At 44.1% G+C, this 17,369-nt stretch overlaps 1 protein-coding gene across 4 annotated transcripts in view; it reads left to right on the top strand.

Annotated features, from left to right (window-relative positions):
- LOC113405016 (A-kinase anchor protein 2-like) overlaps window positions 1-17,030 on the top strand; it is a 238,386-nt gene extending 221,356 nt beyond the window's left edge. For 2 of the 4 annotated variants that reach the window (XM_029914326.1, XM_029914325.1), the window contains 3 exons: window positions 2,161-2,339; window positions 5,880-5,918; window positions 16,888-17,025. In XM_029914326.1, the coding sequence (XP_029770186.1) occupies window positions 2,161-2,339; window positions 5,880-5,918; window positions 16,888-16,980 (311 nt within the window). In that variant the 3' untranslated portion in view covers window positions 16,981-17,025. Of the gene's footprint in view, window positions 1-2,160; window positions 2,340-5,879; window positions 5,919-16,887 lie in introns of all 4 variants that reach the window. The other 2 variants (XM_024216627.3, XM_029914324.1) reach the window with 2 other exon arrangements.
- The last annotated feature ends 339 nt before the right edge of the window (window positions 17,031-17,369 follow it).

Here is a 17,369-nt window from a genome sequence, read left to right as displayed (position 1 = left end):
TTTTTTATATATTTAACACTATTTCAAATGCTGGAGGCAAAGCGGGGTTTGAGGTGGAGGCTGACAGCTCGCAACCCCCAGTAATAACCTCATGACCCCCTGAGGGGTCCCGACCCCCAGTTTGAAAACCCCTGGGTTAATTTAATTTTAGCACCCTGTGTCCATTCACATGCATGTGCTATTTTGAGCATTTTAGTTTTCACAACATAGGCTCATCCCAGATTCTGGAACAAGCTCAAATGCTCAGTTCATGGAGTATGTACATAAGCTATACTAAAGACAAACCCACAGTAACCGTCTCCAGTTTGTGAGGGACCCCGTGGAGCCAGTCTCTAGGAAACAGATACATTCATGGAGTGAATGTAAGTCCATTAATGGCTATTAGCCAGGATGGGTAAGGAATGGTGTCACTAGCCTCTGTTTGTCAGAGGGTGGAGATGGATGGCAGGAGAGAGATCACTTGATCATTACCTGTTAGGTTCACTCCCTCTAGGGCACTTGGCATTGGCCACTGTCGGTAGACAGGATACTGGGCTAGATGGACCTTTGGTCTGACCCAGTATGGCCGTTCTTATGTTCTAAGCTAAATGAACCCAAAGTTATGGAGACAGATATGAGTCAAGGAAGCCAGCAGCGTATCAGAAACCTGGAAAAATCTCTGATTGGATGGGCTCAGGCGTTTGGTCACAAGCTGAGGTGGTTCAAAAGTTTTGGATTTTTTTTTAAGCAGAATTTTTTTATTGTTTCTTTAAACAAACACAGCAAGCAGCAAATATTTGGCCACACACTTCTGAAACCCCAAACCATGTTCAGGTTTTGGCAGACTAATTTCAGCTTTTCAATTAAAAAAACCACAACAAATTTTGAAGGAAAGCAGACATTGTCCGTGATTTTTTTTTCTGCTTTTTAAACACCCCTAGTTTTCGATCCAAAAAAAGTTTTGACGGAAAGTATTTGTCCAACCCTTTTAATGAGCTTTAGTGCCTTTTAGCACTAGCTGATGCTGGGAACCAGTGATACCTTGTAAAGGTGACTTGAAAAGAAGTTTTGTCAAAACTGGGTTTGTGCCGAGATGTGGAAATGTTTATTTTTCCCAGGGCTGCCCGGGAGTGGCGGGCAAGTGGGGCAATTTGCCTCGGGCCCCACAGGGGCCCCCACGAGAATATAGTATTCTATACTATTGCAACTTTTTTTTATGGAAGGGGCCCCTGAAATTGCTTTGCCCCAGGCCCCCTGAATCCTCTGGGCGGCGCTGGCTGAATCTGGAGGGGTCGCACAGTATACAGAGCCGTAGCAATAGTCTTCTTGTAGGATCGGTCTTCCCCATGTGCCTGCTTTGTACCCAGTTCTCCAGCTAGGCTAGTTAAGTCGTGAGCACATTGCCTAGTGAGCAAGCGGTCCTGTCAGAGCTACAGCCTGAATTCATCCTGGCTCCCAGCCTTTTCATCTAACCAGTGGACATGGGGTTCACAAATTCTTCCCTCGCCTGGACTACATCTTAATAGAGAGCGTGTTTCACAGATCACCTTCCCCTCCCACTTACAGTCACACGGACCAGCAACTAGTTGCATGGAAAAGAAATACTAGGAAATGTATCAAAGATATTTTTACCTCTTTTCATGCAATTTAGCAGCTGGAAACAAGAAGGAGCCAGAACCATGTAACCGGACAGCCCTTCTTGAACTGCAAGTGCTCCATGGAACACAGTTTGGGCCCCTCTGCACTGTGACACTGTGCAGTTTTTTGGGTGTCTGATTCAATAAAAATAAGTCCAGCGATTTCCATAAGCTTGCATGTATGTCCAGAGCACAGAAGTGAGTCATTAGGGGTTGGGGTGATTTAACCAGAGCTCTAGTAATGAGCAGTGATAGGGTAGATTCGTATACATGTTACTTGACAGCTTTGCTAGGTGTTATGAAATAAGATCACTTAAATGTTTGTGTAAGTCTGGTCTGGGAGGGGGAAAAGGAGGGACTTGAAACTCACTTTGGCCGTGTTTGTTTCAATACATTATTTTGTAGACTACGTTTCAGTATTTCTCTCTGTTCAAGCCACACTGGAAATATTGCTCCAACTCGTTCCTTTTGCAAGCTGTGTCTTCAGTTGGAAACTACTTGGGAATCTGTCCATTTAGAAAGGGGTCCCTTCATGTCGTTTCAGGGAAGATAGAGAAGATCAGGCCTCCTCCATCCCCGACAACAGAAGGTCCCCTCTCCCAGTCTGACTTACTGCCTGACGAGGCTGCAGGATCCCAGAGGCCCAAGAATTTGCTGCAGACCCTCATGGAGGATTATGAAACACACAAAACTAAGAGGCGTGAGAGGATGGATGACAGCAGTGTAAGTACACTCTTCCCTTCCCCTCTTCAGTGTGTGTTTCACGACAGGCAGATCGCTGTGGTTAGTAGGACAAAATTTGGCCTCTTAAAGATCAATTGTTCTGCTGAGAATGACTCGCTGAGTGCCTTAAAGATGTTTAAAGAATTAAAAAAAAAAACAAAAGAAACTACAGTATCAGTTTATCTGAAGGGGGGGAAATCAATCAATCATAGTGGCAATCGTATAATAATAAACTCTGCCTAGTTGCCCTCTGTGATCAGAGGATCATATTTGAATTCACTGCTCACTGAAATCCTGCAATGAACTATGTAACTGCAGTATGAGCCTTATTGCTCATATCTGTGCACTACAAGTATTCACCCAGCACTCATTAGACTCCCGAAGTCCTATCCCAGTATGCTCTGGGTTCAGTGTAAGACCTAGGATGGATTCCCTGAGGGCAATATCTTCTTGGGTTGCTCCAGGATCTGGTTAGGAACTTGTGGAATGGGATCCTGGACTTACAGTGGACAGAATGCTGTTTCCCATTGAGTCTGTTCTGTTCTTTCCTACAAGCAGAAAGGGGAAATTGACAAAAATTCTGCTCTGAGTTCTTCATGTAAGTGCCTGCAGTTCAAGTTTTTGAGCTACCAACATTGATGTTCAGATGGTCATCAGAGTAGGGGAATGGGTATAAATTTCATGGCTAATGACTGTCAGACTTCAGATGCATACAGTAAGCAAACTGTTCTCCCATCATATCACTGGGACTTTACAAAGGTGCCGCTCATGACTGTTGTGAGCATAAATGCTGTGTGGGTAGGAGAGATGGGTAGTATAAACCCTTACATGTATATGATTATTGTTAGTGGTTACTATTGGCCGTTGTTCTGTATTTGCTCTAGCACCCACAATGTGCCAGACTCTTTTCAAACACTTAAGAAAAACAATCCCAATCCAAAAAGAACAGACTAACATGGCTGCTACTCTGAAATCCCAGTCCAGCCCTGTTAAGACTATAGTCTTTAAAGTTCATACTACAAACAGTAGCCTACAGAATATGCTAGGTTTTAATCTTTGGTGTTCAATATTATATCAACAGAGTATGAGACTTCAGATTAGAAACAGTGAAATGTAAAAAGATCCCACTCCATTTTTGGTTGTAAGTTAATGCAAGATAGAAGGGTGGGTTTGAAGTGCAGACAGATCTTAGGGTCTGAGCCTGCTCCCACTGAAGTCAATGACAAAACTGCCATTGATTTCAGTGGAGCAGGATGAAGCCCGTAGTCTCAGCGAGAGTGGTCTCAGCTCACCTGCTTCTATGGACTTCATCTGACACAAGAAACTTTGCTAACTTGGCTTGTTGCCTTTCTACAGTGAGGACATGTCTCAAGAATGAGTTACTCGCCAGTGTCCTCTGCCTCTTTCAGAAGAGGTGACTGTCCAATGGGCTCTATCCCCTGGGTGCAAGTGGATAGTTTTCATTGGGTGTTATTAGGATTTTCCCCTTGTGTATATTGCTGTGCTAATGCCTGTTGAATGATGCTGTCAAGCCTTTCATTCAAGAGATTTGGGACCTCATTCTTCTCTCACTTTCTCTGGGTATAACCCAGGAGTAACTTCATTTAAGTTAGTGAAGTAAAACCAGCATAAGGGAGAGCAGAATCAGTCCTTATGTGGCCTTAATAACTTTGGACTTTGTTTCCATCAGCCTTTTTGCTTTAGATCTTGATATTGTTCAGAAGTTGCTTTGCTAAGGGATGAAGACTGATTGCATGCTCATCATAACCTTTTCCTTGTAGCACTGATGGGTTCAGGTGACTTACCAAGCAATGGCTTATGACTGGAATTCTTTGTCGCAGTCATTCCATTGTCCCCTGCTGTATGTGGTTTACCATGTAGCACATGTGAGTGCTGCTACTCTCATAGAGATGTCATGATGCTGAGGGCCAGACTCTGTTTAGTTACACCAGTGCATCTCCATTGAAGTCGGTGGGGTTGCACAGGTGCCTTCTTGAAAAGAAGTTGGCCAAGATTGTTTGTCTGTGTTTGAAACGCGCTTCTGTGTCTTGACTGAGAACTTTGGTCCAAATGAAGAGCATCACGCCATAGAGACAGAACTCTGTGTATCACGGCGGCTCAGTGATAACACTATTAAAAGCCTCTGTTCATTAAAATTTTTACTGCCATACAATTAGTACCATCAAACAAATTGTGCACCAGATCCTGCACTTGGATAAATTGATGTAGCTCCATTGAAGTTAAAGGAGCTACACTGATTGACCCCCCACTAAAGGTCTGGCCCAGTTTTATTTTCATTCTCATTTTCCGGAAGCTCATCTGGAGCCAAATTTTTTTTTTTAATGTATTTATGTTCCCCTTTCTGCTTGTCTAAAATCCTATCACAGGGCTGTGTTTGTAAGACCAGAGTGAGCCTCCCCTAAACAGCTGGAATGTTTTCTTTCTCCTCCCTTTATTTTTCTTTTTCCCTTGTGTAAACTACTCCTGAAAGGGGGGCGGGGGTGGGGGGGCGGATAAGAAATGACATGATAAAGATGTAGCTTTGCCATGCTAAGCTTGCACCGGCCTTAGTTAGAGACAATATTTTATGTGCCAGGCTAAGCAATAATTATTTAAACAACCACTAGTTCTGATTTGTCAGCAGAGGCTTTTAAAATGCAGTTTCAGGCAAAAGAGAGTAATCTCTGGATCTAATTACATACGAGAGCAAATCACTGAACCATTTTCAAGCGTCTACAATATACTGAAAAAAAGCATAATTAACAGGCAAACAGGCAGCTGCCATTTTGAAAATCCGATCATGTAGAGCAGACCTCTGCTCACCGTCTGAATGGAAGGAAAATGAGAGACTTTCGAAATTGTTGGAAGATAAGTTCTATTGGGTCAAATGCTCCTTTCTGCTGGGTAACACAGAAGGGAGCAAAGCTGAACAGACTCCAGTCCCAGTCCTACAAACACTAACATATGCAAGATGGGACTATTTGTGTGCTTAAAATTAACCACATGCATAAGTCCTGCAGCACATAATAAATGACAGTAAAGTCGGTGTTTGCAGGATCAGGGCCTTGGGTGCGCCCTGCTCCAGTGGCACAAGAAGGCGCTTTGTTTTGCTCTAATTTCAGTGTGCTATTCTTCAACATGGCAGTTCCTGTAGTCATTGTCAGCTTTTGTCTTTCAGGTCAGAGCAGTCTGCTTTGACAATGGTCAAATCCAGTGTATTTGCCATTTGAAAGACTTCGCTCCATAAGGGGAGAAAATGTTATTCTCTTTCTCTAGCTGTGTCTTCCAAAGAAGAAGCCACTGGGCGGGAGACGATGGGAAGAGGATACCTCATTCGCTGCCAAGCAGCATGACTGAAATAGTTTGACCAATAAGAGTAAACATGATGGCAATTGGCTAAGCAACTTCATTTAAAAACAAATACATTAACTAACCTTTTAAACAGGTCCAAACTGCTTCAAGTTCTGTTCCCAGTTTTTTTGTTTCCAACTTCAACACGTCTGTTCAATGTACTAATGCTGGTCTTTTCCTTTCCACCAGTACACCTGTAAATTACTGTCTAACAAGGTTACTTCCGAGGTACTTTTCAACTGCTTATCTTTGCTTTCTCTTGCATGGTCATTCCACATGCATGTTGTTTCAGTTTGCATTTCCATGCTGAGTGTCAGTGCTCTTTCACATCAAAATAGGGGTGAGGATGTGTATGGGGGTGTGACCGGGGTCCCAGGGGAGCCAACTGAGGTCACTCAATTGGGGTGAACTGCAAAGAATGGGGCAGACAATCGCCAAAGCTGGTGGATATTCCAATACTTAGATTTACCAAGCCAGCACAAAACAGCTTCTATTACACCTCACTGGTTACCCAGAAGCCAACAACACAGTTCCCTTAAAGTAACCCAGCCTCAGGCCTCCACCCAGATACCCAAGTCAAGTATGATGAAGATTACTGAAAATCTTATTCATCATATAAAAAGTTCTACCAATCCCAAAGGATCAGACACATTATCTGCCAGGTTAATGAATATTCCAGATCTTACCCAAATACACGCTACAGCCAATTCTTATAAACTAAAATAAAATGTATTAAAAAAGAAAAGAGAGAGAGCATTGGTTAAAAGATCAGTATACATACAGACATGAGTACAGTTCTGAGATTCAGATTCATAGCAGAGATGGTGAGCTTTGTAGTTGCAGAGTTCTTTCAGAAGTAAGTCCATAGGTTATAGTCCAATGTTTGTATTCAGGGAGGGCCAGTCTGCACTGGGATCTCACTCCTTATGACTTAGGCTTCCCCTGCATGAAGCCTCAAGCAGATCCGAGATGACAGGACCAGGACCCAAGCCCATTTTATCAGGGCCGGCTCTACGTTTTTTGCTGCCCCCAGCAAAAAAAAAAGAATGTCGAGAATGCCGCCCCTGGAATTGTGCCGCCCCACGCACATGCTTGCTTTGCTGGTGCCTAGAGCTGGTCCTGCATTTTATACAGTCTCAGGCCTTCTTGTGACAGCCTGGAGTCCCTCCATAAACAATAGACACTCATTTCCTAAGCATCGCTGGTAATTATCCACACAGATCCACATAAGGCAATTGCCTGTTTTTCCACCATTCACAGATGATTGGCTATACATTTCAAAGAGAGATGAATACAGCTATATCCTAGGTTTGCAGTTCATTTAAATGTTAAGAATTTCTATTGATCTCTGAATTAACAGAATAAAGCATAGACAGGGACTGTTGATTACATTGTTGATCTCTACCCATATATATGTAAATACACAAAAACACAAACATTGTCTCCCCATATGTTTTTAAGGGTTGAATTTGAATCATTCATCCTGAAGGATGCTTAACCCTTTCTGGTCATGCGTCACAGGGGGATATTCCCTCTTATCCATCAACACTTTTTTTCCCCCTTATCCTTGGATTCTAATTACAATTTTCAGAGTGATGAAGATTGTGATTAGAGGGAAGGCACCAAACCAAAACCCAGGATGGGAACTTTCCTGAGCATTGGGCGAGTTAGCATCCAGATTCAGATCTGACCTTCCCAGATGAAACCCTCTGTAATGGGCAAATGTAAAACCTCGGATCCAAACATCCACAACCTTTGAGAAGTTACGGACCCAGATCCAAATATTGTGACTCTTGCGCATCTCTAGTGATGGTGTCTTCAATGATATCTACATTTGTACAAAGGATAAACACACCGACCTTTCCCTCTTTGACAGCATAGCTTCAAATCCCAGTTCCAAGTCACAAAGGAGTTTGGTGACTTCATCTGTAGCCACATCCATGTCCCTCTCCTGGGTAGTTTGTTCCACCTCACAATATGACCATTACCAGCATGCAAGTTTGCACTATCGACAGCCAAGAGACCCAAGGCTGCAGAAGCAGGAGCATTTTAAGTCAGGATTGAAGTGTATTGGCCAAGCATTTGAGGGGATGCTTACACAGCCCTTACCTCTGCAAAGCTGGGCTCTGACACATAGGGCTGGTCTACAGTGCAAATATACATTGGCATAACTACATCTCTCAGGAGTGTGAAAAATCCACAACCCTGAGAGAGACAGCTATGCGGACCTAAACCTCCTCCCCCCGCGGGTAGAAAATGCAGAGGACTCCCCCCACCACACGCTCTCCTCCTCCTTTTGGGTGTCATTTATGAATGGCCAACATAATATCCTGTGTATATGTTGCCTGTAAGAGGTAGTACACTTTAGATTCCCAATTCATAGGCTTCGGGTGGAGATGTCTATGTGCCTCCCACATGGAATGGATAGTATTCTGATAGTAAGGGCGGGGGCGGGGAGGGGGGAGATAAGTGGGAAAGGAGTGAGAGTTGAAAATGGTTATAGACTAAGGTGAAAATCTGCGAACTGTAATCCCTGTCATTAAACCTCCGCCCTGTGAAATATCTTTTCCATCCTGGTGGTTTTGGAATAGATTCTCCACTCAGTGTGGAGGTCCTTAGCAACACTGGAGTATTAACTGGAGTCCTGTAACACTGCTGAGCTGTGAATATTCCCCATAGTCTGCTGTGGTTTATCTCCTTCAGAATCCTAGGTTGTACATTAAAAGCACACCAGACCTCCTTTTGTTGTTCCACTTTTTAAAAGGACTGCTAATAACTGCATGCTCGCATACACCCACAGTATGGTTATCCTGCAAACTTCCAGTTTTGTCTTGAATGACTACATTACATCAGCAGCTCTAATTCTTAGGGTACGTCCAGACTACCCGCCGCATCGGCGGGTAGCGATCGATTTATCAGGGATCGATATATCGCATCTCGTTAAGACGCGATATAGCGATCCCCGAACGCGCTCCCCGTCGACTCCGGAACTCCACCAGAGCGAGCGGCAGTAGAGGAGTCGACGGGGGAGTCGCGGCCGTCGATCCCGCGCCGTGAGGACCCCAGGTAAATCGATCTAAGATACTTCGACTTCAGCTACGCTATTCACGTAGCTGCAGTTGCGTATCTTAGATCGATTCTCCCCCCCCTCCCCCTCGCCCCCAGTGTAGACCAGCCCTTAGTGTTCCTTCCACCTACTATACTATAAGGAATACTCTGGTAATGTTTAGTTACAGAGGCAACTGAAAAGTTTGTAAAGGTGACCATTGTAAACTTACCAATCACAAAATAGCAAGACAGATTAGTTTTGGTTGCCATTGACTATGACCACATTCCAACACACTGCACAGCACCAATAACACATTCTTCTGATGTAAGTGAGGCTCCCATTGCACTCTGCAGAAGCCCAGTATGTGCATATATTGTAAAAGCAGGATTTAGCACTAAGTATGTACTGTAAATAAAATATCTTCACACTGCAGAAAAAGAGTTTTCTTTGTTGGTGCTGTTAGTTGTGTGCCTGTCTGGCCGATACTCAAGCATTTAACTTTCCGTTGGACAGCCGTGGGGAATTTCTCAAGAGCAGCCAACCTGTCTACTGCATTTGTGCTGGCAGTTACGTGTGCACAGTTCACTCGTGCAAAGGTTTTTTGTGCACGGTCCCTTGTACACACCTCTGGTAGAACTTACACCCTCAGACTTGATTGGAACTCTGTCTCTGCCCGTGAATGGGCGATAGAGCACAAAAATCACATTTGCATGGGAAGAGTTGTGCAAGCACAAATAAAGGTGACGTTTTGAGAATTTTGCTGGAAGCATCCTCAATATTTATCAGCATTAAGACTTAAAAACAAACAAACAACTGGATGCCATCATCACCTGTTGGCTTTTCAGCTCACTTGCCTGTAAGCTTTAAGAAGTTGATAGCATTGAGTGCTAGTCAGTTGATCCATTATTCCAAAGAACGTGGCAAGCTCTAACTACGGTGAGGAAATATGCTCTAACTTTGTTTTGTAGTTTACAAACCCCTTATGCTCATGGAATTACTCCGGTTGGCAAAAGTTCTCTTGAATTCACTTGTACAAATATCCGAGGCTGGAATATAGCTAATCTTCCTAGTCAATTGCAAGTCAATTTAGACAATATGTGTGAAATCCTGTCCCCGTACAAGTCCCTGGGAATTTTGCCATTAACTTCAGGAGAGCCAGGATTTCAGTCTCTCTGCTTGTATGTCATCTTTGAAATCTTTCTGTGTTTAATTCTGTCAAGCTCAGGTCAGCAGCATCAGAGAGAGATTCAGCTCCTTCACCTCAATATTGCCTAGAAATTAACTAGGGTTGCAGAATACTAGTCAGTTGCATTTAGTAACAGGTTCTGGAGTGAGGTGCAGTGGTACTGAATTCTGTCCTCGCTTGCATTCTTCATCTGCTGGTGCCAATGAGCAAGCAAGTATGGGATAATTCACCAGTAAATTTGTTTCTCTCTATCCTCCCCTAGGGGGCCGGTAGCTAAAACTTGTACCTGACTGTAGTGACTGCTTCAGTCATTTTTTTTATCCTGTTAACCATCCACTTTAAAATAAAACTTAGCATTAAAACAATGTTCTGTAACTCTTAAGATCTCCGAGCTGAAACCCCAACATGTGTGTAGTAAGAGAAGTGAAGAACAATTTTCACAGTTCTAAATCATTCCAAATATTCATGTATATTTGTCTGTCCTTTCAACGTTTCTGCCATCTGAAATCTCTCTGTTTAATGTGACTTTGTGGTCAAATTAGTTTTTCCAAACAGAACATGTTTTTTACATCACTTGGCTATTTTCATTAGAACTCTTTCCATTACGAGGTAGCCTTGTCAATCGTTCAGTCGAAGCCTGAGAGAATCACTCCTAGCTTTGTTAACGTTATAATCTTTGTGGAGCCTATGTGCCAATTTTAGAGGCAATTCCAGACAAGTGACAAAATCCAGAGAACAGTAACAGCAAAGGGGATGTCCATTCTCAGCAGTCCTGTTTTTCAGCATGTGCATTTTACATGCAGGATGCAAGTTATCTGGGAGTTAGGCACCTCACTCCTGTAGGGATAATTCTGTTGTCAGCTCCACTCATACCACGCCATGCATGAGTGTAGCCGAGAGCAGAGGGCAAGATTCCAATACCTTCACTTGCATTGATTAGCACCTTACTCCATGAATAGTCCTGTTGACTTAAATCCACTTGCTGGACACTTCAGCATACACCAGTGTCACCACCCTAAGCCACATAAATGCAGCTCGGGGTATACGGTTCCTGACTGTCCGCTCCAAATTATAGGTCTTTACTACTTGTGCTAAATGAGAATCGCTATGATCTAACGCTAGGACCCATGCCTATATTTAGAGCTCTGAGTAGCGGGCCAGATTCTGATGTCTTTTCTCCAGCGAGTAGTCCAGTTACTTCACTCCATTGCTGGACACTTGTACAGACTCCAGAGGTCATCAGTGGGAGTAAATAGCTACTCAATTGAAATAGGTGTTTGGGGCCAGAACGGGGTGTATTATGGGCATTCCAAAAAAAAAAAAAAAAGGACCTCGTTCAGCCTTTTTTGGGGATTCCTTGTATATTTGACACAGGACTAGTTTGGAGTCCATTTTGCTGTCCATTTCACAGATTTTAGTAGAGAAATTGAGCCGTTCCCAATTAGACCTGTGACTTCTTACAGTAGAACCTCAGAGTTACGAACACCTGGGGAATGGAGGTTGTTCGTAACGCTGAACAAAATATGGTTGTTCTTTCAAAAGTTTACAGCTGTGTATTGACTTAATACAGCTTTGCAAATTTACTCCCCAATGTCCCCTGCCCCATCCCTCTCCCCTCTGTCCTATTCCCCTATACCCTTCTCTTCCCTCTGCCCTATCCCATCCCCCTTCCTTCCCCACTGCCTCTTTCCCACCACCCCACCCCCTTCCCTCATTTCCCCTGGCCCTGCCCCACCTCGGGCACTCTCCATAACAGGATAGTGGCCATACAGGGCGCCCAGCACACACAGATGGGGAAGGCGACCAGCACTAGGAATGAGGAGGCAGCGTCCAGCTGCAGAGACAGTGGCCACCTTCCCTCACCTGGCAGGAGAAGCGGCTCCATCCCCCAGAAACGTGCCAGGAGGAGATGCAGCCTGGGAACAACAGAGCTCCCCTCCGCCCCAGCAGGCCAAGCGGAGCAAGCCCTGGGCAGCTCAGTGCTCGCAGAAATCGGCAGGGCAGTGGCGTGTGATCCCCACATGCCTTACCTCTGTTTGGGGGGGCAATGCTTCCCGCAAACTACACCCATGTGTGCAGTTGACCGGTCAGTTTGTAACTCTGGTGTTTGTATCGCCACGGTTCTACTGTATCTGATGAGTGTAATGGTAAATACAGAAGGCATGATTCACCACTGCGTTAAGACAATTTTACACCAATGTAATTCTATTGGTTTCAGGGACAGGTGTAAAACTGGAGTGATGTAGTTGTGAATCTGGGCCAGGTTTCTCTTTGGTTTCTCGTCACTGGGAGCTTCCAATATGGTGGTTAGTTAAAGGGTACGTTAGCTTATGAAAATCTTACCAAAACTTAACAATAAGCTGGTTATCAGTAAATCTATTTATTTATAACTCCATGTTCCTCTCTTCCAGAATTTCTTTGATTTATCCTACTCTTCCTTTTTAGCGTCCCTTCCTTCTGGGCCATTCCTTCTACTAAAATAATGCAGGGCCAGGTCTTGAAGTCTTTGCTCAGTTTTCCAGCAAAGCTGCCATTGATTTCAACAGGTCAAATGCTGAGGAGAGCTAAGCAATGGAACTGCTGCTCATCGATTCCAAGGCCTGTTTGGGACCATTGTGATCATCTCAGCTGACCTATGGCATGCCATGGTATTCACCAAAGTAATTCCTAGAGCAGATCTTTTAAAAAAACTTCCAATCTTGATTTAAAAATTGCCAGTAATAGAGAATCCACCATGACCCATGGTCAATTACTCTCATGTTAAGAATTTATGCCTTATTTCCTGTATGAGTTTTGTCTAGTTTCAACTTCCAGCCATTGGATCATGTTAGACCTTTCTCTGCTAGATTGAAGAGCCCATTATTAAATATTGGTTCCCCATTTAGATATGTATAGACTACGCAATCAAATCATCCCTTACCCTTGTCTTTGTTAAACTAAATGGATTAAGCTCTTGACTCTATCACTACATGGTACCTTTTATGATCCTTTAATCATTCTCATGGCTCTTCCGTTAACTCGTTCTATTATTTCAACATCCTTCCTGAATTGTAAGCACCAGAACTGGACACAGTATTCGAGCAGCGGTCGCACCAATCCCAACTGGATAGGCACTTTTCTCCTATTCAAGAGTCCCCTGTTTAGTATCTCAGGATCAAATTAGCTCTTTTCGCCAGTGTCACAATGGGAGCTCAAATTCAGCTGATTATCAAGTCGTCATGCGCCCGCCACCCCAACACCAAATCTTTTTCAGAGTCTGCTTCCCACAATAGAGTCCTGTTTGGCCTACACTCTTTGTTCCCACACCCATACATTTGCATTTAGCCATATTAAAAGGTATATTGTTTGCCTGCAGCCAGTCTACCAAGCGATCCTGATTGCTCTGAATCAGTGACCTGTCCTCTTCATTCTTTGCCACTCCCAATTTTTGTCATCTGCAAACATTATCAGTGATGATTTTGTTTTCTTCCAGGTCATTGATAAAAATGTTAAATAGCATAAGGCAGAGAATCGATCCTTGCGGGACCCCAGTGGAAACACACCTGTTCGATGACAATACCCCATTTACAATTACGTTTTGAGACCTATCAGTTAGCCAGTTTTTAATCCATTTAATGTGTGCCATGACAATTTTATATTCTAGTTTTTTAATCAAAATGTCATGCGGTACTAAGTCAAACGCCTTACAGAAGTCTAAGTATAGTACGTCAACAGAGACATTAAAGTCGTTGGAAGCTGTGGTGCCTGGCACTTCTCATTCTTTGGCCCAATGAGAGTGATGACCAAGTTAAACATTTAAGTAGAGGCTTTGGGGACCAGCTAATAGACATGATGGTTGTTTGCTATCATGCCTCAATACAGTGTTGGTAATTCTCACACAGGGGAAATAAATATCCTGCTTCATCCTCTCCAATGACTAGTCAATCTCTAATGATAATTTTGTATGGTTATAGAAATTCTAGTAACAAAGCTGTAGCGGGTAGATGCTATTGGAGCTATGCGAACCCTGGGCCAGATCCTCAGCTGCAGTCATTTACACCAGCTGAGGATCTAGCCCAGTGGGTCTCAAACTTTTGTATTGGTGACCCCTTTCACACAGCAAGCCTTTTCATGCGACCCCCCTCCCCCTATACATTAAACACTTTTAAAAATATTTAACACTATTATAAATGCTGGAGATGAAGTGGGATTCGGGGTGGACCCCCCACGCAATAACCTCACGACCCTCTGAGGGGTCACGGCCCCCCGGTTTGAGAACCCCTGATCTAGCCCATAGTATTTGTTCCTGCCAGCCATGTTCTTTGACTGAGAACAGTGTTCACGGATAGTAGGTTAGCAGCTTTAAACCAGTGATGAAGAGGAAGAGAGAGGAGGGACAAAGGGGACGTAATGGAGGGAAGGACTTTCTCTCTGCTCTGGGGTTTTGGTAGCTTAAAGCTAAAATAGTGCCGATCCAAAGCAGAAATCTTAAACCAAAATGCCAGATCCTCAGCTGGTTAAAAACCAGCACTGAAGTCAGTGGAACCATGTTTATTTCACACCAGGTGAGGATCTGGCCCTAGAACACTGGGACTAAAACAAAATCCATTATGTTTTACGTTAGCCTAAAACTAAGGCCCAAATTGTGCAAAACTCTCCTCTACTGCCATGGTGGTTTTGCTCCGATAAGGGCCTCAGATTTTTGCCCTGAGTTTGGTGTCTTTTGTGTTTATTTTTCATATCCTGTTAGAATGTTACTTCTCCTTTACCCTGCACTTCTCTTTAATCCTCATTCCCGTTTTCTCCTGCTTCTGCCACTGCTCAGCAACATTCCCCAGTTTTGAAGCTAAGAAAGCATCAACGTTTATTTTCTCTTATGCTGATGCTAAATGAGCGACTGTGTTCCTTTATTCCTTCTGAACAAGTTATCAAGAAAAACTGGGCAGTGGTGCCGAACCCCTTTGAGATCTTGTCCGAGGGCATAGTTTATGCAATCAGAATCCCTAACACCTCATTTAAACCATCAGTCCCCAGCTTTGTAGCTGCAGCAGAATCAATATGCCATTAGCGGCTGTAGTGTCTCTGTGGAGTTTTATTCAAGAAGTGGTGCGGGGTTTTATCTTGTAAACATATTGGTGGGAGTGTGAGCACCACCTCCCTCTGCTGGATGGAATCAGACCTGCTTCCATTTGAATGGTCTTGCCTCCTAAAGAGGCTATAAATAGCTTTATGCAGATCTTCAGTAATATAACATTCCAGTAAACCTGGACTGAGTTTTAGGCACACATAGTCGCTCCCCATCGCTGCCAGGAAAGGAGATATGGTTTCAACTCAATACTGCATGCGCTGGCTTAGTTTCACCTTGAGTTCTGGGGTTTGTTGATCCACCGGGTCAAAAGAAATTAGAGGGCATGCAAACTACAAGGCACAAACAAAGCTTTGCCAAACCCCTTCTTTCCCCAAACTGCTGAGTGTCTCTGAGCTCTAAATGAAAGTTTGGATCCTAGTGTTAGACCACAGAGAATATACTCATTTAGCACAAGTAGCAATGATTTGTAGCTGTCTGTCAGGAGTTGTAGTCTCCTTACTGCATATATAGCTGGAGACCCTGACATCTGTGAACAAGTCCAGTCCTGGATTGTTACAAGCTGCAAGACCGAGTAACCTCTACTCACCCACCAACCGGCAGCTGGGTTACCTTCAGCTGCTCTTTGTATCTAGTGTCCTCATTCTTACATTCAGATATTTGTAGTCAGATTGGAGTCCTATTATGCTGGCTGTCTATAGACCTGATTTAACACAATCCCAGCCCCAGAGGCCAGACAGTCTGTACAACGCCAAGACATGCCATATATGTGTAGAACACGCTGGTGGGGCAGGGGGCAGGGGGCAACAAGGATGGCAGTAATAGGACTACAGGGCTGCATGTGCTAGCTAACCTGGACACTTTAGCGGCATCATAGTTGGTTTGGATTTTTTTAACCTAAATCTATAAACCCCTTGAAAATGTTTCTCGTGCGGGATCTGGTTGAAAGCCCCTAGAAGTCATTGAGCCATTTTCCATTGATTTCAGTGGGCTTTGGTTCAAACTTTAGCTCACCCATGTGGTTCTTCTCTGGCATTGGTTAAGCCTGGGAACGTTCTCAAAGGTTTGGTGAGACGTGGAGGAGTCGGGACAAACAGCATGCTGAAGGAAGAATCTGATGGAGTATGTCTGAGATTTCCTTTTATTCCCCAAGGGGGAACTTCACCCTTGTGCCGGTGGCAAAGACCAAGCCTGTGTGTCACATCATCCCTCTTTAGGCATGTGGGGTGTGGTTCTTTCACCCAAAGGACTCTGTGTTCTTCCATGCATGTGTTCCAAGCAATGGCTTTTTCATTGATTTTGCTTCAGTCCAAACACCACAGCAAGCCAGTGTGAAGGACCCTTGTGTCTACAGGTAATGACACGTTTAAATGAAAAACAGTCTGCTAGATCCAAAGCTGATTGAAGTCAATGACAAGGCTCCCATTGTCCACAGTGGGCTGGAACTGTGCCTCTGATAAGGTTCCTGTATGTATGTGGTTACCTTGTGCTGTACGTAATCCCCACACGCGAATGAAAATGGATCCTTCGTAACCATCCTCCCCCTGCTGGCTGTCACTTGACCTGTCTGAATTGGGATGGAGAGTATGCAGCATCCTGAGTTAGGCCTGCAGAACTAGACTTGACTTCTCCACTTCTAACTTAGGCTGCTGTATGAATATTAGGATTTAAATAGTCCAGCTTTGACCTTACGAGCTATTTGGTGTAACCCTTGCTCACACTGGCAAGCCCTTAGAGCCATAAGTAGCCTCGGTCATGCTGCTGATGTGATTGAGTAGTGAGCGTGGGCTGCATAATTTAACTCTATGTGTGCTAGTAATTATTGGGGGGGTGGGAGATGGATGGAGAGAGGAGTGGAAGAAGGGAACCAAAGTAAGTGGTGTTTTTTCTTTTCCAGGTCCTTGAGGCTACCAGGGTGAATCGCAGGAAGAGTGCCCTGGCACTGCGCTGGGAGGCTGGAATTTATGCCAACCAGGAAGAGAATGAATAATCCCCTTGCAGTAAAACGGGTGTTTGGGACTGAGAAACCAAAAAAAAAAAAAAAAACAATCATCATTTAATCCGATATTTATTAAAGATACAACAAGCTCACTGATCCACAGAGACAGGATTGCTCCATCTCCAGGCACCATTAGCGAAAGAGAAAAACCCACCCACAAAATCCACCCCCCCCCCCCAAAAAAAAAGAATGAGAGGATGTTAGGCGTGGACTGGTCAAGGAAGGGTGTCATCGCCGTTGGCAGCAGACCTATTGCAACAGGTCAGCATGGGAGGCTGAAGGAGTTGGCAAAAACTCAAGGCAGGGCAAATATATGTGCTTCCTTCTAACTGAATTTCCAGCCCTGCTTTGTATCAACGAGACAGTTTGGCCCAGAGTAA

The sequence above is a fragment of the Terrapene carolina genome, unplaced genomic scaffold, assembly GCF_002925995.2.
Source record: "Terrapene carolina triunguis isolate 2854851 unplaced genomic scaffold, T_m_triunguis-2.0 Scaffold35022, whole genome shotgun sequence".
Classification (NCBI taxonomy): Eukaryota; Metazoa; Chordata; order Testudines; family Emydidae; genus Terrapene; species Terrapene triunguis.
This window is presented reverse-complemented; position numbering and strand designations above follow the sequence as displayed.